The sequence below is a fragment of the Crinia signifera genome, chromosome 5 (assembly GCF_055691185.1).
Source record: "Crinia signifera chromosome 5, ASM5569118v1, whole genome shotgun sequence".
NCBI lineage: Eukaryota > Metazoa > Chordata > Amphibia > Anura > Myobatrachidae > Crinia > Crinia signifera.
The window spans coordinates 4,638,813-4,665,477 of NC_139221.1; the positions used below are offsets into that span (position 1 = coordinate 4,638,813).

The following is a 26,665-nucleotide window of genomic DNA, read 5'->3' on the forward strand; positions in this document are numbered from 1 at the left end:
GGGCATATAGCACACTCCGTACCATATAAACCCTGTCATACACCGCACGCCTTACCATATATACCTGGGCATATACCACACCCCATACCGTATACACCCGGGCATATACCACACTCTGTACATATGCACCCGGGAATATACCACACTCCAAACCATATACACCCAGCCATACACCACACTATGGGGGTTATTCTAGTTCATTCTTTCTGACAATATCCTTCTTAGATGGACAAAACCATGTGTACTGCAGGTGGGGCAGATGTAACTTGTGCAGAGAGAATTAGATTTGGGTGGGGTTTTACTTCAAAGCGAGATCTATGTTGCAGTGTAAAAATAAAGCAGCCAGTATTTACCCTGCACAGAAACAAAATAACTCACCCAAATCTAAATTCTCTCTGCACATTTTACATCCGCCCCCCTGCAGTGCACATGGTTTTGTCCATTTAAGAAGGATTTTGTCAGAAAGAATGAACTAGAATAAGGCCCTATGTACCATAAACACCCGGGCATATATCACACTTTGTACCATATACACCCGGGTGTGGCCGGAGACCCCGGCACACGTGTGTAATGGCTGCCACAGCACTGAAGGGGTTAATCTGAGCTGGGACAGGACCCCTGCTGCAGTGTGAGATGAAGCCTGCTGCTGGGCACCAGGCACAGATTATATGTACTTATGAAATATATGTTTGGCACTGAGCTAGGACTGCACCATATATAGTGTATATTGTATTGAATATTGAGGAATGCTTTCTGGACTTAGCAGTCTTGGTGATGAGGAAATGAGATGCTAAACAGCCTCCTCCTGTCAGAAGGTCTGTGAGTGGCCAATACACCGCAGGTAACAGACTTTGTGTCTAAAGTCCTGTGTAAAGGTGTTAATAAGGAAACTTGTGTATGTGATGGGTCATCTGACTGATCCGTGCAGGCTAAAGCCAAATACGACAGTGAAAGCAAGGTGTATTTTCCTGTCGTATTTTGGTGCCTGTTTTACACCACTTAGCAGCCGTATTATCAGTACGGCTGCTTAGTACATCAGGAACCACCATTCTTTTGAATGGCGATTCCTGTCGTATTCTATCGATGGTGTAGACATTCGTATTTGTAAATACAAATACGAATGTCCCATCATTAGGAATACGAATCCAGCGTCTCCCAAGTTTTTGCTCTGCCAGCTACCGAAGCAGAGATCTGGTCCGTGACCAGTGGGGAACTAATTGACACCAGTTGGGGGGTGTCAGCAGCGTGTCGACGTACACACTCCAGCAGGTAGTACTCAGGTGCCAGCGTTTGGGCCTAAGGAGGTATCCGTGGTTCCAGGTGCCACGTAGGAGGAGTCTGGTGGTGGCAGCGATATCTCCACCCACTGCGTAGTGGGCGGACTCAGTAGCAGGCGGTTACTGTTGGTAACAGGGAATTCCCTATTGGCCAGGTCCCGTGAGACCAGGAACCGCCATCTGTGGACCCGAAGGGCGTAGCCAGAGTGTAAGGGCAGGCGTCCGGTCACACTGGGCATATACCACACTCCTTACATATACACCCAGGCATATACTGCACTCTGAACTATATACACCCAGGCATAGACCGCACTATGTACCATATACACCTGGGCATATACCGCACTCCGTACCATATGCACCCCATCAATACTGCACTCTGTACCATATGTACCTGGGCATATACCACACCCCATACCGTATACACTCGTCATTTACCACACTTTGTAAAATATACCATAAACAGTACTCCGTACTATAGACACCCAGCTAAATACCGTACCACACTCCATACAATATACAGCCAATCAAATACTACACTCGGTACCATATAGACCCCATCATATACTGCACTCCGTACCATATACCGCACTCGGTACATATACACCAGGGCATATACCACACTCTGTACATATACACCCGGGGATATACTGCACTCCGTACCATATACTGCACTCGGTACATATACACAGGGCATATACCACACTCTGTACATATACACCCGGGGATATACCGCACTCCGTACCATATACCGCACTTGGTACTTATACACAGGGCATATACCACACTCTGTACATATACACCCGGGGATATACCGCACTCCGTACCATATACCGCACTTGGTACTTATACACAGGGCATATACCACACTCTGTACATATACACCCGGGGATATACCGCACTCCGTACCATATACCGCACTTGGTACTTATACACAGGGCATATACCACACTCTGTACATATACACCCGGGGATATACCGCACTCCGTACCATATACCGCACTTGGTACTTATACACAGGGCATATACCACACTCTGTACATATACACCCGGGGATATACTGCACTCCGTACCATATACCGCACTCGGTACATATACACCAGGGCATATACCACACTCTGTACATATACACCCGGGGATATACTGCACTCCGTACCATATACTGCACTCGGTACATATAGTACATAGGGGGAGGGGCCCTAAACTGCACACCCTGGACATATGAGGTGCTACCTGCTGAGACTTGTAGTGCAGCAAGCAGGAGGAGGAGTTTGCAGGTGCACACTAAATATATATGCTAGACCTTTTAATATCTTGCTATATTGCATTTGAGGTTATTAGCATAGTAATGGCCATTAGTATCGGCTTGTCCACCGCGTCCAGGTTACCTCATTAGGACAAGTCCCTAACACTACTCTGGGACAGGTCCAGGGCACAGGGCCCCCCAGGCCAGCCCAGCAGAACCACCCCATGGCATCACATTAGTGTAAAATTAAAGTGATAGTAAAAGGGATAGGGGAAATTATATGTGATAGGACTTACCAAGGTAAGAAGTAATAATAAATGTGAAGGGTGCTACATATATATTAAACAAACTAAAGGGGTGATTGAAAGTATACGATATGATGCCATGGAGCAGCCCAGCAACAGCAGCCCAAAGAGCCCTGAGCCCCAAACACGGTCCCACAGACTAACACTCAGCATATATGTATAGTAGGACTTACCCTCATAGTGCCAAGCTGAGGTGTGCAGTCTTGAATGTTGGGACTCCAACCTAATTAAAATCAATTTGGGACAGGTGGGTGGGGTGCAAGTTTAGGAGGAAGGCGTCTCTAGTTCCTTCCAGTGTGTATGAATACACAATATATAGTACATAGGGGGAGGGGCCCTAAACTGCACACCCTGGACATATGAGGTGCTACCTGCTGAGACTTGTAGTGCAGCAAGCAGGAGGAGGAGTTTGCAGGTGCACACTAAATATATATGCTAGACCTTTTAATATCTTGGTACATATACACAGGGCATATACCACACTCTGTACATATACACCCGGGGATATACCGCACTCCGTACCATATACTGCACTTGGTACTTATACACAGGGCATATACCACACTCTGTACATATACACCCGGGGATATACCGCACTCCGTACCATATACCGCACTTGGTACTTATACACAGGGCATATACCACACTCTGTACATATACACCCGGGGATATACTGCACTCCGTACCATATACACAGGGCATATACCACACTCTGTACATATACACCCGGGGATATACCGCACTCCGTACCATATACTGCACTTGGTACTTATACACAGGGCATATACCACACTCTGTACATATACACCCGGGGATATACCGCACTCCGTACCATATACCGCACTTGGTACTTATACACAGGGCATATACCACACTCTGTACATATACACCCGGGGATATACCGCACTCCGTACCATATACCACACTCGGTACATATACACCAGGAAATATACCACACTCTGTACATATACACCCGGGGATATACTGCACTCCGTACCATATACACAGGGCATATACCACACTCTGGGCGAAATGTAATAGGGTGCGATTTTTAGACTAAAAAAAAATCGCACCAAATCGCACCTTTAAAAATCGCGTTTTTTGCCGCGAATTCGCATATGTAATGAGATGCGAATTAGCGGCAAAAAATGCGATTTGCCGCGATTTGCCGCGATTTTTAGTCATGAAAATGTGCGCATTTTCAGTCATGAAAATGTGCGCATTTTCATAAATGCGATTTTGTTCCAAAAAAAAAAAGTAAAAAAAAAAAACGGCGTGGGGTCCCCCCTCCTAAGCATAACCAGCCCCGGGCTCATTGAGCCGGACCTGGTTCCAAAAATACGGGGGGACAAAAAGCATAGGGGTCCCCCGTATTTCTGAAACCAGCCCCGGACTCTTGGACCGGTCCTGGTTCCAAAAATACGGGGGACAAAAAATCTGGGGGTCCCCCGTATTTTGAAACCAGCACCGGGCTCCAACAGCCCGCGGTGTCATGCCACAGCCGGGGGACACTTTTTATACAAGGTCCCCCGGCCAAAACATGAGCACCGTGGCTGGTCAGCCTTGGACGGGGTACCTGGAGGAGTGGGGACCCCCCCAATAAAGGGGTCCCCCCCCCCCAGGCTTCACCCGTCCAGGGCTGAAGCCCGGGGCTGTCACCGGCGTCCGTGGCCAGTGGACGCCGGCCTGATAGGGTTAAATTCATCATACATATCATTACATTGCTTTTTACCGGCGAACTACAAGTGCCAGCAGACCTCCCCCGCATGCTGGGACTTGGAGAACCACAAGTCCCAGCATGCGGGGCATTAATGGGCCCGCTGGGACTTGTAGTCCACCTGTAAAAAGAATGTTTATAAAAAACACACACACAGAGAAGTACAAGTTTATTACACACACACACCTCAATTTTACACCAGCGCTACTTACCATTCCTGGATCCAGCGCTGGTCTGGCTGCTTTACAGCCGGCTCCCCCCGAACTGACAGGCAGCGGGGAGAAGCGGCTGTCTCCGTCGCTTCTAACAGCCTCTGTAGCGCTGTCCGAGTGCTACAGAGGCTGAGAGCGTGATTGGCTGAGCTATGCGTCTCCATGGAGACGCATACTGTAGCTCAGCCAATCACGCTCTCAGCCTCTGTAGCACTCGGACAGCGCTACAGAGGCTGTTAGAAGCGACGGAGACAGCCGCTTCTCCCCGCTGCCTGTCAGTTCGGGGGGAGCCGGCTGTAAAGCAGCCAGACCAGCGCTGGATCCAGGAATGGTAAGTAGCGCTGGTGTAAAATTGAGGTGTGTGTGTGTAATAAACTTGTACTTCTCTGTGTGTGTGTTTTTTTATAAACATTCTTTTTACAGGTGGACTACAAGTCCCAGCGGGCCCATTAATGCCCCGCATGCTGGGACTTGTGGTTCTCCAAGTCCCAGCATGCGGGGGAGGTCTGCTGGCACTTGTAGTTCGCCGGTAAAAAGCAATGTAATGATATGTATGATGAATTTAACCCTATCAGGCCGGCGTCCACTGGCCACGGACGCCGGTGACAGCCCCGGGCTTCAGCCCTGGACGGGTGAAGCCTGGGGGGGGGGGACCCCTTTATTGGGGGGGTCCCCACTCCTCCAGGTACCCCGTCCAAGGCTGACCAGCCACGGTGCTCATGTTTTGGCCGGGGGACCTTGTATAAAAAGTGTCCCCCGGCTGTGGCATGACACCGCGGGCTGTTGGAGCCCGGTGCTGGTTTCAAAATACGGGGGACCCCCAGATTTTTTGTCCCCCGTATTTTTGGAACCAGGACCGGTCCAAGAGTCCGGGGCTGGTTTCAGAAATACGGGGGACCCCTATGCTTTTTGTCCCCCCGTATTTTTGGAACCAGGTCCGGCTCAATGAGCCCGGGGCTGGTTATGCTTAGGAGGGGGGACCCCACGCCGTTTTTTTTTTATAAAAACACTTTTACACATTTTTATTAACAGAACCATGCACAGATCTCAATGATCTGTGCATGGTTCTGTCAAAATCGCCTGTCAGAACCTGGTCTATTTTTTTTGCGATTTTTGGTAACATTGACCAAAAATCGCACCCTATTACATTTGCGAGTTGTATACTTTATAATGGGAAAACATCTGGATGCGAATTGAAATGTGACTAAAAATCGCACTTAGAAAAGTGCGATTTCGCGGTAAAAAGTGCGATTTTTTACCGCGATTTTCAACCTATTAAATGTGCGATTTTCGGAAAATGTGCGATTTCGGCCGTTTTTGACCAAAAATCGCACATGTCTAAAAAATCACACCCTATTACATTTCGCCCTTAGTACATATACACCCGGGGATATACTGCACTCCGTACCATATACACCCTGACACATGCCGCTCCCCATACCCTGTACCCAGTTGCAGAGGTGTAACTCTTGGAGGCAATGGAGTCATCTGCTGCAGGGCCCCTGATCAAAAGGGGGCACCTCTCCTCCCCTGGGAGTTTGAATCAGTAACATGAAAGCTGTTGATATCGCTTCTGTGTCTGACACCCCCCTCCTCAACATATAGATGTCAGACTCTTTATTCTAAACATAACTGTTACCAAGCGTCACACCCTGTGTTAGAACTCATGACCTGTTCCACTAGATGCAGATACCTTAGATGCAGGTTCTGCTAGATGCAGATGCATATACACACATGTATACAACGTCGTGTGTGTGTGTGTGTGTGCGGGGCACCAATATTTATCTGGTCTCCGGGCAACTAGAACAAACTTATGCCACTGCCCGGTCGATGCCACACTCCGTACCATGTACCTGGTCACATACAGCACTCTGTACCTGGGCACATACAGCACTCTGTCCCTGGGCACATACAGCACTCTGTACCTGGGCACACACAGCAATCTGTACCTGGTCACATACCTCACTCTGTACGTGGTCACATACAGCACTCTGTACCTGGTCACATACAGCACTCTGTACCTGGTCACATCCAGCACTCTGTACCTGGTCACATACAGCACTCTACCCGGTATCTGGTCACATCCAGCACTCTGTACCTGTGCACATACAGCACTCTGTACCTGGTCACATCCAGCACTCTGTACCTGGGCACATACAGCACTCTGTACCTGGTCACATACCTCACTCTGAACCCTGTAGCTGGTCACAAACAGCACTCTGTACCTGGGCACAGACAGCACTCTGTACACTGTACCTGGTCACATACAGCACTCTGTACCCTATACCTGGTCACATACAGCACTCTGTACCTGGGCACATACAGCACTCTGTACCTGGGCACATACAGCACTCTGTACACTGTACCTGGTCACAGACAGCACTCTGTACCTGGTCACATACAGCACTCTGTACCTGGGCACATACAGCACTCTGTACCTGGGCACAGACAGCACTCTGTACCCTGTACCTGGGCACATACAGCACTCTGTACCTGGTCACATACAGCACTCTGTACCTGGTCACAGACAGCACTCTGTACCTGGTCACAGACAGCACTCTGTACCTGGTCACATACAGCACTCTGTACCTGGGCACATACAGCACTCTGTACCTGGGCACATACAGCACTCTGTACACTGTACCTGGTCACAGACAGCACTCTGTACCTGGTCACATACAGCACTCTGTACCTGGGCACATACAGCACTCTGTACCTGGGCACATACAGCACTCTGTACCTGGGCACATACAGCACTCTGTACCTGGTCACATACAGCACTCTGTACCTGGTCACATACCTCACTCTGAAACCTGTAGCTGGTCACAAACAGCACTCTGTACCTGGTCACATACAGCACTCTGTACCCGGGCACAGACAGCACTCTGTACCTGGTCACATACAGCACTCTGTACCTGGTCACATACAGCACTCTGTACCCTGTACCTGGTCACATACAGCACTCTGTACCTGGTCACATACAGCACTCTGTACCTGGTCACATACAGCACTCTGTACCTGGTCACATACAGCACTCTGTACCTGGTCACATACAGCACTCTGTACCTGGGCACATACAGCAATCTGTACCTGGTCACATCCAGCACTCTGTACCTGGTCACATACAGCACTCTGTACCTGGTCACATACAGCAATCTGTACCTGGGCACATACAGCACTCTGTACCTGGTCACATACAGCACTCTGTACCTGGTCACATACAGCACTCTGTACCTGGGCACATACAGCACTCTGTACCTGGTCACATACAGCAATCTGTACCTGGGCACATACAGCACTCTGTACCTGGTCACATACAGCACTCTGTACCTGGTCACATACAGCACTCTGTACCTGGGCACATACAGCACTCTGTACCTGGGCACATACAGCACTCTGTACCTGGTCACATACAGCACTCTGTACCTGGTCACATACCTCACTCTGAACCTTGTACCTGGGCACATACAGCACTCTGTACCCTGTACCTGGTCACATACAGCACTCTGTACCTGGTCACATACCTCACTCTGAACCCTGTACCTGGGCACAGACAGCACTCTGTACCTGGTCACATACAGCACTCTGTCCCTGGGCACATACAGCACTCTGTACCTGGGCACATACAGCACTCTGTACCTGGTCACATACAGCACTCTGTACCTGGTCACATACAGCACTCTGTACCTGGTCACATACAGCACTCTGTACCTGGTCACATACAGCACTCTGTACCTGGTCACATACAGCACTCTGTACCTGGTCACATACAGCACTCTGTACCTGGTCACATACAGCACTCTGTACCTGGTCACATACAGCACTCTGTACCTGGTCACATACAGCACTCTGTACCTGGGCACATACAGCACTCTGTACCTGGGCACATACAGCACTCTGTACCTGGTCACATACCTCACTCTGAACCTTGTACCTGGGCACATACAGCACTCTGTACCCTGTACCTGGGCACATACAGCACTCTGTACCTGGGCGCATACAGCACTCTGTACCCTGTACCTGGGCACATACAGCACTCTGTACCTGGGAACATACATCACTCTGTACCTGGGCTCATAGAGCACTCTGTACCTGGGCACATACAGCACTCTGTACCCTGTACCTGGTCACAGACAGTACCCTGTACCTGGTCACAGACAGCACCCTGTAGCTGGTCACAGACAGCACTCTGTACCTGGGCACATACAGCACTCTGTACCTGGTCACATACAGCACTCTGTACCTGGTCACATACAGCACTCTGTACCTGGTCACATACAGCACTCTGTACCTGGTCACATACAGCACTCTGTACCTGGTCACATACAGCACTCTGTACCTGGTCACATACAGCACTCTGTACCTGGTCACATACAGCACTCTGTACCTGGTCACATCCAGCACTCTGTACCTGGTCACATCCAGCACTCTGTACCTGGGCACATACAGCACTCTGTACCTGGGCACATACAGCACTCTGTACCTGGTCACATACAGCACTCTGTACCTGGTCACATACAGCACTCTGTACCTGGGCACATACAGCACTCTGTACCTGGGCACATACAGCACTCTGTACCTGGGCACATATAGCACTCTGTACCTGGTCACATACAGCAATCTGTACCTGGTCACATACCTCACTCTGAACCCTGTACCTGGGCACATACAGCACTCTGTACCTGGTCACATACAGCACTCTGTACCTGGTCACATACAGCACTCTGTACCTGGTCACATACCTCACTCTGAACCTTGTACCTGGTCACATACAGCACTCTGTACCTGGTCACATACCTCACTCTGAACCCTGTACCTGGGCACAGACAGCACTCTGTACCCTGTACCTGGTCACATACAGCACTCTGTACCTGGTCACATACAGCACTCTGTACCTGGTCACATACCTCACTCTGTACCTGGTCACATACCTCACTCTGAAACCTGTAGCTGGTCACAAACAGCACTCTGTACCTGGTCACATACGGCACTCTGTACCTGGGCACAGACAGCACTCTGTACCCTGTACCTGGGCACAGACAGCACTCTGTACCCTGTACCTGGGCACATACAGCACTCTGTACCTGGTCACATACAGCACTCTGTACCTGGTCACATACAGCACTCTGTACCCTGTACCTGGGCACAGACAGCACTCTGTACCCTGTACCTGGGCACAGACAGCACTCTGTACCCTGTACCTGGGCACAGACAGCACTCTGTTCCCTGTACCTGGGCACATACAGCACTCTGTACCCTGTACCTGGGCACATACAGCACTCTGTACCTGGGCGCATACAGCACTCTGTACCCTGTACCTGGGCACATACAGCACTCTGTACCTGGGAACATACATCACTCTGTACCTGGGCTCATAGAGCACTCTGTACCTGGGCACATACAGCACTCTGTACCCTGTACCTGGTCACAGACAGTACCCTGTACCTGGTCACAGACAGCACCCTGTAGCTGGTCACAGACAGCACTCTGTACCTGGGCACATACAGCACTCTGTACCTGGTCACATAGCGGACTCTGTACCTGGTCACATAAAGTACTCTGTACCTGGTCACATACAGCACTCTGTACCTGGTCACATACAGCAATCTGTACCTGGTCACATACAGCAATCTGTACCTGGTCACATACAGCACTCTGTACCTGGGCACAGACAGCACTCTGTACCCTGTACCTGGTCACATACAGCACTCTGTACCCTGTACCTGGTCACATACAGAACTCTGTACCCTGTACCTTGTCACATACAGCACTCTGTACACTGTACCTTGTCACATACAGCACTCTGTACCCTATACCTGGTCACATACAGCACTCTGTACCTGGTCACATACAGCACTCTGTACCTGGGAACATACATCACTCTGTACCTGGGCTCATAGAGCACTCTGTACCTGGGCACATACAGCACTCTGTACCCTGTACCTGGTCACAGACAGTACCCTGTACCTGGTCACAGACAGCACCCTGTAGCTGGTCACAGACAGCACTCTGTACCTGGGCACATACAGCACTCTGTACCTGGTCACATAGCGGACTCTGTACCTGGTCACATAAAGTACTCTGTACCTGGTCACATACAGCACTCTGTACCTGGTCACATACAGCAATCTGTACCTGGTCACATACAGCAATCTGTACCTGGTCACATACAGCACTCTGTACCTGGGCACAGACAGCACTCTGTACCCTGTACCTGGTCACATACAGCACTCTGTACCCTGTACCTGGTCACATACAGAACTCTGTACCCTGTACCTTGTCACATACAGCACTCTGTACACTGTACCTTGTCACATACAGCACTCTGTACCCTATACCTGGTCACATACAGCACTCTGTACCTGGTCACATACAGCACTCTGTACCTGGTCACATACAGCACTCTGTACCCTGTACCTGGTTACATACAGAACTCTGTACCCTGTACCTGGTTACATACAGAACTCTGTACCCTGTACCTTGTCACATACAGCACTCTGTACCCTGTACCTGGTCACATACAGCACTCTGTACCCTATACCTGGTCACATACAGCACTCTGTACCCTGTACCTGGTCACATACAGCACTCTGTACTCTATACCTGGTCACATACAGCACTCTGTACCCTATACCTGGTCACATACAGCACTCTGTATCCTGTACCTTGTCACATACAGCACTATGTACCTGGTCACATACAGCACTCTGTACCCTGTACCTGGTCACATACAGCACTCTGTACCCTATACCTGGTCACATACAGCACTCTGTACCCTATACCTGGTCACATACAGCACTCTGTACCCTGTACCTGGTCACATACAGCACTCTGTACCCTGTACCTTGTCACATACAGCACTCTGTACAGTGTACCTGGTCACATACCTCACTCTGTACCTTGTAGCTGGTCACAAACAGCACTCTGTACCCTATACCTGGTCACATACAGCACTCTGTACTCTATACCTGGTAACATACAGCACTCTGTACCCTGTACCTTGTCACATACAGCACTCTGTACACTGTACCTGGTCACATACAGCACTCTGTACCCTGTACCTGGTAACAGACAGCACTCTGTACCCTGTACCTGGTAACATACAGCACTCTGTACCCTGTACCTGGTCACATAGAGCACTCTGTACCTGGGCACATACAGCACTCTGTACCTGGGCACATACAGCACTCTGTACCTGGGCACATACAGCACTCTGTACCTGGGCACATACAGCACTCTGTACCTGGGCACATACAGCACTCTGTACCTGGGCACATACAGCACTCTGTACCTGGGCACATACAGCACTCTGTACCTGGGCACATACAGCACTCTGTACCTGGGCACATACAGCACTCTGTACCTGGGCACATACAGCACTCTGTACACTGTACCTGGACACATACAGCACTCTGTACCCTGTACCTGGTCACATACAGCACTCCCAGTGTCAACTATGTGTGATATAATAGGACATGTAGTAAAGCAGCGCTACTGATGACCACTGGAGGGAGATGTGACACTGGCACAGCGTACTGTGATCCCAGTGTCATCTACGTGTGATATAATAGGACATGTAGTACTGCAGCGCTACTGATGACCACTGGGATGAGATGTGACACTGGCACAGCGTACTGTGATCCCAGTGTCCTCTACGTGTGATATAATTGGACATGTGGTACTGCAGTGCTACTGATGACCACTGGGATGAGATGTGACACTGGCACAGCGTACTGTGATCCCAGTGTCATCTACGTGTGATATAATTGGACATGTAGTACTGCAGTGCTACTGATCACCACTGGGGGGAGATGTGACACTGGCACAGCGTACTGTGATCGCAGTGTCATCTACGTGTGATATAATAGGACACGTAGTACTACAGTGCTACTGATGACCTCTGGGGGGATTCGTGACACTGGCACAGTGTACTGTGATCCCAGTGCCATCTACGTGTGATATAATAGGACATGTAGTACTGCAGTGCTACTGATGACCACTAGGGGGAGATGTGACTCTGGCACAGTGTACTGTGATCCCAGTGTCATCTACGTGTGATATAATAGGACACGTAGTAATGCAGTGCTACTGATGACCACTGGGGGGAGATGTGACACTGGCACAGTGTACTGTGATCCCAGTGTCATCTACGTGGGATATAATAGGACATGTAGTACTGCAGTGCTACTGATGACCACTGGGGGGGAGATGTGACACTGGCACAGTGTCCTGTGATCCCAGTGTCATCTACGTGTGATATAATAGGATATGTAGTACTGCAGTGCTACTGATGACCACTGGGGGGAGATGTGACACTGGAACAGCGTACTGTGATCCCAGTGTCATCTACGTGTGATATAATAGGATATGTAGTACTGCAGTGCTACTGATGACCACTGGGGGGAGATGTGACACTGAAACAGCGTACTGTGATCCCAGTGTCATCTACGTGGGATATAATAGGACATGTAGTACTGCAGTGCTACTGATGACCTCTGGGGGGAGATGTGACACTGGCACAGCGTACTGTGATCCCAGTGACATCTACGTGTGATATAATAGGACACGTAGTACTGCAGCGCTACTGATGACCACTAAGGGGAGATGTGACACTGGCACAGTGTACTGTGATCCCAGTGACATCTACGTGTGATATAATAGGACACGTAGTACTGCAGTGCTAATGATGACCACTGGGGGAGATGTGACACTGGCACAGTGTACCGTGATGTCATCTACGTGTGATATAATAGGACACGTAGTACTGCAGTGCTACTGATGACCACTGGTGGGAGATGTGACACGGTACGCTGTGTACCGTGATCCCAGTGTCATCTATGTGTGATATAATAGGACACGTAGTACTGCAGTGCTACTGATGACCACTGGGGGGAGATGTGACACTGGAACAGCGTACTGTGATCCCAGTGTCATCTACGTGTGATATAATAGGACACGTAGTACTGCAGTGCTACTGATGACCATTGGAGGGAGATGTGACACTGGCACAGTGTACTGTGATCCCAGTGACATCTATGTGTGATATAATAGGACATGTAGTACTGCTGTGCTACTAATGACCTCTGTGGGGAGATGTGACACTGGCACAGCGTACTGTGATCCCAGTGTCATCTACGTGTGATATAATAGGACACGTAGTACTGCAGTGCTACTAATGACCACTGGGGGGAGAGGTGACACTGGCACAGAGTACTGTGATCCTAGTGTCATCTACGTGTGATATAATAGGACATGTAGTACTGCAGTGCTACTGATGACCACTGGGGGGAGATGTGACACTGGAACAGCGTACTGTGATCCCAGTGTCATCTACATGTGATATAATAGGACACGTAGTACTGCAGCGCTACTGATGACCTCTGGGGGGATTTGTAACACTGGCACAGTGTACTGTGATCCCAGTGCCATCTACGTGTGAAATTATAGGACACGTAGTACTGCAGTGCTACTGATGACCACTGGGGGGAGATGTGACACTGGAACAGTGTACTGTGATCCCAGTGTCATCTACGTGTGATATAATAGGACATGTAGTACTGCAGTGCTACTGATGACCACTGGGGTGAGATGTGACACTGGCACAGCGTACTGTGATCCCAGTGTCATCTACGTGTGATATAATAGGACCCGTAGTACTGCAGCGCTACTGATGACCACTGGGGGGAGATGTGACACTGAAACAGCGTACTGTGATCCCAGTGTCATCTACGTGGGATATAATAGGACATGTAGTACTGCAGTGCTACTGATGACCTCTGGGGGGAGATGTGACACTGGCACAGCGTACTGTGATCCCAGTGACATCTACGTGTAATATAATAGGACACGTAGTACTGCAGCGCTACTGATGACCACTAAGGGGAGATGTGACACTGGCACAGTGTACTGTGATCCCAGTGACATCTACGTGTGATATAATAGGACACGTAGTACTGCAGTGCTAATGATGACCACTGGGGGAGATGTGACACTGGCACAGCGTACTGTGATCCCAGTGACATCTACGTGTGATATAATAGGACACGTAGTACTGCAGCGCTACTGATGACCACTAAGGGGAGATGTGACACTGGCACAGTGTACTGTGATCCCAGTGTCATCTACGTGTGATATAATAGGACATGTAGTACTGCAGTGCTACTGATGACCACTGGGGGGGGGGGAGATGTGACACTGGCACAGCGTACTGTGATCCCAGTGTCATCTACGTGTGATATAATAGGACATGTAGTACTGCAGTGCTACTGATGACCACTGGGGGGAGATGTGACACTGGCACAGCGTACTGTGATCCCAGTGTCATCTATGTGTTATATAATAGGACACGTAGTACTGCAGCGCTACTGATGACCACTAGGGGGAGATGTGACACTGGCACAGCGTACTGTGATCCCAGTGTCATCTATGTGTTATATAATAGGACCCGTAGTACTGCAGCGCTACTGATGACCACTGGGGGGAGATGTGACACCGTAGCACTATCTGGTGTGCAGACCAGTGTACCTGAGCCTGACGGGTGCCGGACGCGGTCCCGACAGTCAGGAACCCGACAGTCATTCACGCGACATCGGGATCCCGACTGTCAAAACTCCGAAAGACGGGTGCCCGACGGCCACCGGCTATTTTCTCTCGTGGGGGTACACGACCCCCATAGAGGAAGAATAGAATAGGTGGCGAGCGTAGCGATCCACCGTGCCCGGAGCGTGGTGCGTGCAGCGAGCCCGCACGGGGCTTTGTTACGCTCACCATGCTGCCTGAGTCCGGGCCCTCGGGATCCCAAATGTCGGTACCAAATACCGCACCCAGCCTGACACATTGCAGTTACCCCTCGCCATATGGCCGCTGGTTATGGTATAAAACATAGACGCACTCATGATAGACAGTCATATGGTTGACAGGGTCAAAAGGTCAAAAGGTAAAAGGTCAACATAATTAAAAGGTCGACAGACAAAAGGTCGACATGAGTTTTTAATGTTTTTAGGGTGTCTATGTTGACATAGGTCGACATGGACACTGTCTAAGTGTATCGCTGGCGCACTATATTAGGTACTTATGTATTAGCAGGGCGCCCATTACACTATCCACGTCACCCACCCATTATCCACGTCAACCCCCCAGTATCCACGTCATACCCCCATTATCCACGTCATACCCCCATTATCCGCGTCATACCCCCAGTATCCGCGTCATACCCCCATTATCCACGTCATACCCCCACTATCCACGTCATACCCCCACTATCCACGTCACACCCCCATTATCCACGTCACACCCCCAGTATCCACGTCATACCCTCACTATCCACGTCACACCCCCAGTATCCACGTCACACCCCCAGTATCCACGTCACACCCCCAGTATCCACGTCATACCCTCACTATCCGCGTCATACCCCCAGTATCCGCGTCATACCCCCATTATCCGCGTCACACCCCCAGTATCCACGTCACACCCCCACTATCCACGTCATACCCCCATTATCCACGTCATACCCCCAGTATCCACGTCACACCCCCAGTATCCACGTCATACCCTCACTATCCACGTCATACCCCCACTATCCACGTCACACCCCCAGTATCCACGTCACACCCCCAGTATCCACGTCACACCCCCACTATCCACGTCACACCCCCATTATCCACGTCATACCCCCACTATCCACGTCACACCCCCACTATCCATGTCACACCCCCACTATCCACGTCATACCCCCACTATCCACGTCATACCCCCACTATCCACGTCATACCCCCATTATCCACGTCATACCCCCATTATCCACGTCATACCCCAACTATCCACGTCATACCCCCATTATCCACGTCACCCCCCCATTATCCACGTCACACCCCCAGTATCCACGTCATACCCCCATTTTCCACGTCATACCCCCACTATTCACGTCATACCCCCATTATCCACGTCATACCCCCATTATCCACGTCATACCCCCATTATCCACGTCATACCCCCACTATCCACGTCATGCCCCCACTATCCACATCACACCCCCATTATACACGTCATACCCCCACTATCCACGTCACACCCCCATTATCCACGTCATACCCCCACTATCCACGTCACACCCCCATTATCCACGTCATACCCCCACTATCCACGTCACACCCCACCATTATCCACGTCACACCCCCATTATCCACGTCATACAACCACTATCCACGTCACACCCCCACTATCCACGTCACACCCCCATTATCCACGTCACACCCCCATTATCCACGTCACATAACCACTATCCACGTCACACCACCACTATCCACGTCATACCCCCATTATCCACGTCACATAACCACTATCCACGTCACACCACCACTATCCACGTCATACCCCCATTATCCACGTCACCCCCCCATTATCCACGTCATATAACCACTATCCACGTCACACCACCACTATCCACGTCATACCCCCATTATCCACGTCACACCCCCATTATCCACGTCACACCCCCATTATCCATTATACGGTACTTGTTTCCTAGCACGGCGCCCACGATTTTAATCTTATTACATAGTTTTGATCGTATCGCATGCGATGCGATCGAGCCCGAAGCGTGGCGAGCGGACGCAGATAAGTTCACATGTATTCCGCGTCCCTTCACGGAGCTCGCCACGCTTCGGCTATATAATATTAACTCCACGCCGACGTGGATAGTGGGGGTATGAAAAGGTTGCGCCCGCCACGCTTCCGGTTGGAGTTAATAGTGGCGGTGGCGTTAACGATGGGGGTGCATATAACATAGTAATCACCCATCAGGGTGCCTGTACAATTAAATCATCGTTTTGATCGCATCGCATGCCATTTTAAAATTGTACAGTGCGGCTCTTAGGACCCGAAATTCAGGTCCCCTCGCATACCACTAATTAAGGCATGCGATGGGCGCCGTGCTAGGAAACAAGTACCCATTATACTTACCTCACTGATGTCCCCGGCGCCAGCGTTCCCGCCATCTGGCACTCGGCTCCCCGTCCACCATGACAGTCCCCGCAATGTACGCAATTAGCGTAGTGGCGCTGGGGGAGCAGGGAAACCATGTGATGCTCCCGCCGAAGCTATGCCACCCGCCGTATTACCAGGGCGCCCGGCTAATAGTACCCTATTTTATTCTCCCACCACGCCCTAGTGGATGGCAGGACATGAAATACCGCCTGTCGGCACATGTCGGCTGAAAATTTGGTAAAAAAAATGCATGTCGACCTTTTCACCATGTAAACCTAAGGTGTGTCAACCTTTAAATGGTCTACCTATTGACCGTCGACCATTAGTGGCTGTCTATGATGAGTCGGCATGCCATAGCCGCTGTGATCAGAACTGCCGCACCCAGGGGTTACGTTACCTCTTTTCGATTCTTTGGACTTTCTTCGATCCTCTTCCTTAACTTGAAAAGAAAAACATGTTTCATTCAATCTCTCAGTATCAGCTGTGCACCCCCCTCCCCCTCCCCGGTATCACTACCCTCGGAGAGCGACGCAGCTGTGCACCCCCCTCCCCGGTATCACTGCCCCCGGAGAGCGACGCAGATGTGCACCCCCCTCCCCGGTATCACTGCCCCCGGAGAGCGACGCAGCTGTGCACCCCCCTCCCCGGTATCACTGCCCCTGGAGAGCGACGCAGATGTGCACCCCCCTCCCCGGTATCACTGCCCCCGGAGAGCGACGCAGCTGTGCACCCCCCTCCCCGGTATCACTGACCCCGGAGAGCGACGCAGCTGTGCACCCCCCTCCCCGGTATCACTGCCCCCGGAGAGAGACGCAGCTGTGCACCCCCCCCCCTCCCCGGTATCACTACCCCCGGAGAGAGACGCAGCTGTGCACCGCCCCTCCCCGGTATCACTACCCCCGGAGAGAGATGCAGCTGTGCACCCCCCTCCCCGGTATCACTGCCCCCGGAGAGCAACGCAGCTGTGCACCCCCCTCACCGGTATCACTGCCCCCGGAGGGCAACTCAGCTGTGCACCCCCCTCCCCGGTATCACTACCCCCGGAGAGAGACGCAGCTGTGCACCCCCCTCCCCGGTATCACTGCCCCCGGAGAGCGACGCAGCTGTGCACCCCCCTCCCCGGTATTACTACCCCCGGAGAGAGACGCAGCTGTGCACCCCCCTCCCCGGTATCACTGCCCCCGGAGAGCGACGCAGCTGTGCACCCCCCTCCCCGGTATCACTGCCCCCGGAGAGCAACGCAGCTGTGCACCCCCCTCCCCGGTATCACTGCCCCCGGAGGGCGACGCAGCTGTGCACCCCCCTCCCCGGTATCACTGCCCCCGGAGGGCGACGCAGCTGTGCGCCCCCTTCCCCAGTATCACTGCCCCCAGAGAGCGACACAGCTGTGCACCCCCCTCCCCGGTATCACTGCCCCCAGAGAGCGACGCAGCTGTGCACCCCCCTCCCGCTCCCCGGTATCACTGCCCCCGGAGAGCGACACAGCTGTGCACCCCCCTCCCCGGTATCACTGCCCCCGGAGAGCGACACAGCTGTGCACCCCCCTCCCCGGTATCACTGCCCCCAGAGAGCGACGCAGCTGTGCACCCCCCTCCCCGGTATCACTGCCCCCGGAGAGCGACACAGCTGTGCACCCCCCTCCCCGGTATCACTGCCCCCGGAGAGCGACACAGCTGTGCACCCCCTTCCCCTCCCTGGCTTCCCTGAGAGGTGGCAGTGACTCAGGCAATAGTACATACTGAGGTTGGGTCTAACTGGGCTTAGATCTACATGAGTGAGATTTAGGGGAAGGTGGTGAGGTATCACTGCACTCTCTGGGGTGCAGACCGGAGCCCCTCATCTTCGGAAGAATCCATGCAGCCTTCTGGGATGAAGGGCTCCGTTCTAGACAAAGGAGCAGAGTCCCCAAATAAAGTGCCATGACCGTGCGAGTTCCGGTGGGGGATCCCCAGTACTAGACCCGGTGCAGAGGCTGGGGGCGGTTTATGCATTGAGGGTGGGGGGACCATGCAATATATCCCCTTAAATTTAACCCATTCTAAACTGTCATTGTGCCGCCATACTGGTGCGATGTCATTGCATTTTAACAGTACGATTTGGATTAAATCCCGGATTTGTGTCAGTGTTTGGCGCTCTTCTGTCTATTGGCGCATTACGTCACGTTTCACCAGCGACATCACGTATTACATCTGTGATTTGAATAATGTGAAATCGCTGAAGAACACCAGACCGACCACCAGTAACTGTAACCCGATGGGTGATGAGTATCAGGTGGGAAAGGCAGAGGAAATCATCAGCACTAGGCGACGGGTGATACCCTCACTACTTATCATTAGGGATCTGTATGTTGTAGCTTCTCCCTCCCAATGTCTCCATAGCTGGCAGTGCCATGACATACTCAGCAGGAGCTGGTGGCTATACAGAGAGCCAGGTCTTACACTGCTGAGCAGCAGGACACAGCGGGGTGGAAGCAGGAGCAGCAGTGAGAAGAGAGTGGAGTCCACCAGAAGCACGAGCTGCCCACATACATACATACATACATACATACATACATACATAGAGTACATACATACATGACATACTAGAGAAAGTGCATGTGCAGTCCTTAGCGTGAGTACACGACATGTAACATACATCACCAGCACTGGTTATTAAATCATACACTTTAGAACATATATAATAACCTCAGAGATGTGTACACGGTAACTGACCGGTACCAGGTAGAAACCGGACCTGGACAAGGGGGGGGGGGGGGGGGGGGATACAGCCTCTGTGTATGGTCCGGGCATGTATACTACAAGCTTCGGAATGTAGAGTTTGATGCCCGTTCCGGCGCTCCACCCAAACCAGCCTGGCATATACACTGTGCTGCGCACTAGTCTCTGTACATACAGTATAGTGCAATATAGTGTGCACCAACTGTACTTGTATTATATAATTATTATTACCAGTTTCTTATATGCACCTGTCACTGTACCTGTAATATCTGATCACACCTCTCACCTGTCACTGTAACTGTAATATCTGATCACACCTCTCACTGTACCTGTACCTGTAATATCCGATCACACCTCTCACCTGTCACTGTACCTGTAATATCTGATCACACCTCTCATCTGTCACTGTACCTGTAATATCTGATCACACCTCTCACCTGTCACTGTACCTGTAATATCTGATCTCACCTCTCACCTGTCACTGTACCTGTAATATCCGATCACACCTCTCACTGTACCTGTAATATCCGATCACACCTCTCACTGTACCTGTAATATCTGATCACACCTCTCACCTGTCACTGTACCTGTAATATCTGATCACACCTCTCACTGTACCTGTAATATCTGATCACACCTCTCACCTGTCACTGTACCTGTAATACCTGATCTCACCTCTCACCTGTCACTGTACCTGTAATACCTGATCACACCTCTCACCTGTCACTGTACCTGTAATACCTGATCACACTTCTCACCTGTCACTGTACCTGTAATATCTGATCACACCTCTCACCTGTCACTGTACCTGTAATATCTGATCACACCTCTCACCTGTCACTGTACCTGTAATACCTGATCCCACCTCTCACCTGTTACTGTACCTGTAATACCTGATCACACCTCTCACCTGTCACTGTACCTGTAATATCTGATCTCACCTCTCACCTGTCACTGTACCTGTAATATCTGATCACACCTCTCACCTGTCACTGTACCTGTAATACCTGATCACACCTCTCACCTGTCACTGTACCTGTAATATCTGATCACACCTCTCACCTGTCACTGTACCTGTAATATCTGATCACACCTCTCACATGTCACTGTACCTGTAATACCTGATCACACCTCTCACCTGTCACTGTACCTGTAATACCTGATCACACCTCTCACCTGTCACTGTACCTGTAATACCTGATCACACCTCTCACCTGTCACTGTACCTGTAATACCTGATCACACCTCTCACCTGTCACTGTACCTGTAATACCTGATCACACCTCTCACCTGTCACTGTACCTGTAATATCTGATCACACCTCTCACCTGTCACCGTACCTGTAATATCTGATCTCACCTCTCACCTGTCACTGTACCTGTAATACCTGATCACACCTCTCACATGTCACTGTACCTGTAATACCTGATCACACCTCTCACCTGTCACTGTACCTGTAATACCTGATCACACCACTCACCTGTCACTGTACCTGTAATATCTGATCACACCTCTCACCTGTCACTGTACCTGTAATACCTGATCACACCTCTCACCTGTCACTGTACCTGTAATATCTGATCACACCTCTCACCTGTCACCGTACCTGTAATATCTGATCTCACCTCTCACCTGTCACTGTACCTGTAATATCTGATCACACCTCTCACCTGTCACTGTACCTGTAATATCTGATCACACCTCTCACCTGTCACTGTACCTGTAATACCTGATCACACCACTCACCTGTCACTGTACCTGTAATATCTGATCACACCTCTCACCTGTCACTGTACCTGTAATACCTGATCACACCTCTCACCTGTCACTGTACCTGTAATATCTGATCACACCTCTCACCTGTCACCGTACCTGTAATATCTGATCTCACCTCTCACCTGTCACTGTACCTGTAATATCTGATCACACCTCTCACCTGTCACTGTACCTGTAATATCTGATCACACCTCTCACCTGTCACTGTACCTGTAATATCTGATCACACCTCTCACCTGTCACTGTACCTGTAATATCTGATCACACCTGTCACTGTACCTGTAATATCTGATCACACCTGTCACTGTACCTGTAATATCTGATCACACCTCTCACCTGTCACCGTACCTGTAATATCTGATCACACCTCTCACCTCTCACTGTACCTGTAATATCTGATCACACCTCTCACCTGTCACTGCACCTGTAATATCTGATCACACCTGTCACTGTACCTGTAATATCTGATCACACCTCTCACTGTACCTGTAATATCTGATCACACCTCTCACCTGTCACTGTACCTGTAATATCTGATCACACCTCTCACTGTACCTGTAATATCTGATCACACCTCTCACCTGTCACTGTACCTGTAATATCTGATCACACCTCTCACCTGTCACTGTACCTGTAATATCTGATCACACCTCTCACCTGTCACTGTACCTGTAATATCTGATCACACCTCTCACCTGTCACTGTACCTGTAATACCTGATCACACCTCTCACTGTACCTGTAATATCTGATCACACCTCTCACCTGTCACTGTACCTGTAATATCTGATCACACCTCTCACCTGTCACTGTACCTGTAATATCTGATCACACCTCTCACTGTACCTGTAATATCTGATCACACCTCTCACCTGTCACTGTAATATCTGATCACACCTCTCACCACTCACTGTAATATCTGATCACACCTCTCACCTGTCACTGTACCTGTAATATCTGATTACACCTCTCACCTGTCACTATACCTGTAATATCTGATCACAACTCTCACCTGTCACTGTACCTGTAATATCTGATCTCACCTCTCACCTGTCACTGTACCTGTAATACCTGATCACACCTCTCACCTGTCACTGTACCTGTAATATCTGATCACACCTCTCACCTGTCACTGTACCTGTAATATCTGATCACACCTCTCACCTGTCACTGTACCTGTAATATCTGATCACACCTCTCACTGTACCTGTAATATCTGATCACACCTCTCACCTGTCACTGTAATATCTGATCACACCTCTCACCTGTCACTGTAATATCTGATCACACCTCTCACCTGTCACTGTACCTGTTATATCTGATCACACCTCTCACCTGTCACCGTACCTGTAATATCTGATCACACCTCTCACTGTACCTGTAATATCTGATCACACCTCTCACCTGTCACTGTAATATCTGATCACACCTCTCACCTGTCACTGTAATATCTGATCACACCTCTCACCTGTCACTGTACCTGTAATATCTGATCACACCTCTCACCTGTCACTGTAATATCTGATCACACATCTCACCTGTCACTGTACCTGTAATATCTGATCACACCACTCACCTGTCACTGTATCTGTAATACCTGATCACACCTCTCACTGTACCTGTAATATCTGATCACACCTCTTACCTGTCACTGTACCTGTAATATCTGATCTCACCTCTCACCTGTCACTGTAATATCTGATCTCACCTCTCACCTGTCACTGTACCTGTAATATCTGATCACACCTCTCACCTGTCACTGTACGTGTAATACCTGATCACACCTCTCACCTGTCACTGTACCTGTAATATCTGATCACACCTCTTACCTGTCACTGTACCTGTAATACCTGATCACACCTCTCACCTGTCACTGTACCTGTAATACCTGATCACACCTCTCACTTGTCACTGTACCTGTAATACCTGATCACACCTCTCACCTGTCACTGTACCTGTAATATCTGATCACACCACTCACCTGTCACTGTATCTGTAATACCTGATCACACCTCTCACCTGTCACTGTACCTGTAATATCTGATCACACCTGTCACTGTACCTGTAATATCTGATCACACCTCTCACCTGTCACTGTACGTGTAATACCTGATCACACCTCTCACCTGTCACTGTACCTGTAATATCTGATCACACCTCTTACCTGTCACTGTACCTGTAATACCTGATCACACCTCTCACCTGTCACTGTACCTGTAATACCTGATCACACCTCTCACTTGTCACTGTACCTGTAATACCTGATCACACCTCTCACCTGTCACTGTACCTGTAATATATGATCACACCTGTCACTGTACCTGTAATATCTGATCACACCTCTCACCTGTCACTGTACCTGTAATAAATAATCACACCTCTCACATGTCACTGTACCTGTAATATCTGATCACACCTCTCACTGTACCTGTAATATCTGATCACACCTCTCACCTGTCACTGTACCTGTAATATCTGATCACACCTCTCACTGTACCTGTAATACCTGATCACAACTCTCACCTGTCACTGTACCTGTAATATCTGATCACACCTCTCACTGTACCTGTAATATCTGATCACACCTCTCACCTGTCACTGTAATATCTGATCACACCTCTCACCTGTCACTGTAATATCTGATCACACCTCTCACCTGTCACTGTACCTGTAATATCTGATCACACCTCTCACCTGTCACCGTACCTGTAATATCTGATCACACCTCTCACTGTACCTGTAATATCTGATCACACCTGTCACTGTAATATCTGATCACACCTTTCACCTGTCACTGTAATATCTGATCACACCTCTCACCTGTCACTGTACCTGTAATATCTGATCACACATCTCATCTGTCACTGTAATATCTGATCACACCTCTCACCTGTCACTGTAATATCTGATTCACACCTATCACCTGTCACTGTACCTGTAATATCTGATCACACCTCTCACCTGTCACCGTACCTGTAATATCTGATCACACCTCTCACCTGTCACCGTACCTGTAATATCTGATCACACCTCTCACTGTACCTGTAATATCTGATCACACCTCTCACCTGTCACTGTAATATCTAATCACACCTCTCACCTGTCACTGTAATATCTGATCACACCTCTCACCTGTCACTGTACCTGTAATATCTGATCACACCTCTCACCTGTCACTGTACCTGTAATATCTGATCTCACCTCTCACCTGTCACTGTACCTGTAATATCTGATCACACCTCTCACCTGTCACTGTACCTGTAATATCTGATCACACCTCTCACCGTACCTGTAATATCTGATCACACCTCTCACCTGTCACTGTACCTGTAATATCTGATCACACCTCTCACTGTACCTGTAATATCTGATCACACCTCTCACCTGTCACTGTACCTGTAATATCTGATCACACCTCTCACCTGTCACTGTACCTGTAATACCTGATCACACCTCTCACTGTACCTGTAATATCTGATCACACCTCTCACCTGTCACTGTACCTGTAATATCTGATCACACCTCTCACTGTACCTGTAATATCTGATCACACCTCTCACCTGTCACTGTAATATCTGATCACACCTCTCACCACTCACTGTAATATCTGATCACACCTCTCACCTGTCACTGTACCTGTAATATCTGATTACACCTCTCACCTGTCACTGTACCTGTAATATCTGATCTCACCTCTCACCTGTCACTGTACCTGTAATACCTGATCACACCTCTCACCTGTCACTGTACCTGTAATATCTGATCACACCTCTCACCTGTCACTGCACCTGTAATATCTGATCACACCTCTCACCTGTCACTGTACCTGTAATATCTGATCACACCTCTCACTGTACCTGTAATACCTGATCACACCTCTCACCTGTCACTGTACCTGTAATATCTGATCACACCTCTCACTGTACCTGTAATATCTGATCACACCTCTCACCTGTCACTGTAATATCTGATCACACCTCTCACCTGTCACTGTAATATCTGATCACACCTCTCACCTGTCACTGTACCTGTAATATCTGATCACACCTCTCACCTGTCACCGTACCTGTAATATCTGATCACACCTCTCACTGTACCTGTAATATCTGATCACACCTCTCACCTGTCACTGTAATATCTGATCACACCTCTCACCTGTCACTGTAATATCTGATCACACCTCTCACCTGTCACTGTACCTGTAATATCTGATCACACCTCTCACCTGTCACTGTAATATCTGATCACACATCTCACCTGTCACTGTACCTGTAATATCTGATCACACCACTCACCTGTCACTGTATCTGTAATACCTGATCACACCTCTCACTGTACCTGTAATATCTGATCACACCTGTCACTGTACGTGTAATACCTGATCACACCTCTCACCTGTCACTGTACCTGTAATATCTGATCACACCTC

At 49.8% G+C, this 26,665-nt stretch overlaps 1 protein-coding gene across 4 annotated transcripts in view; it reads right to left on the reverse strand.

Annotated features, from left to right (window-relative positions):
- The window catches only part of KCNH2 (potassium voltage-gated channel subfamily H member 2), a 412,853-nt gene that overhangs the window by 69,461 nt on the left and 316,727 nt on the right, over nucleotides 1–26,665 (reverse strand). For 3 of the 4 annotated variants that reach the window (XR_014474764.1, XM_083186551.1, XM_083186550.1), the window contains one exon: nucleotides 18,142–18,183. The exons of the other annotated variant lie outside the window; for it this stretch is intronic. Coding sequence is in view for 2 of the 3 variants with exons in the window: in XM_083186551.1 (XP_083042677.1) it covers nucleotides 18,142–18,183 (42 nt within the window). In the remaining variant the exon portion in view is untranslated. The remainder of the gene's footprint in view (nucleotides 1–18,141; nucleotides 18,184–26,665) is intronic. 4 annotated transcript variants of the gene reach the window in all.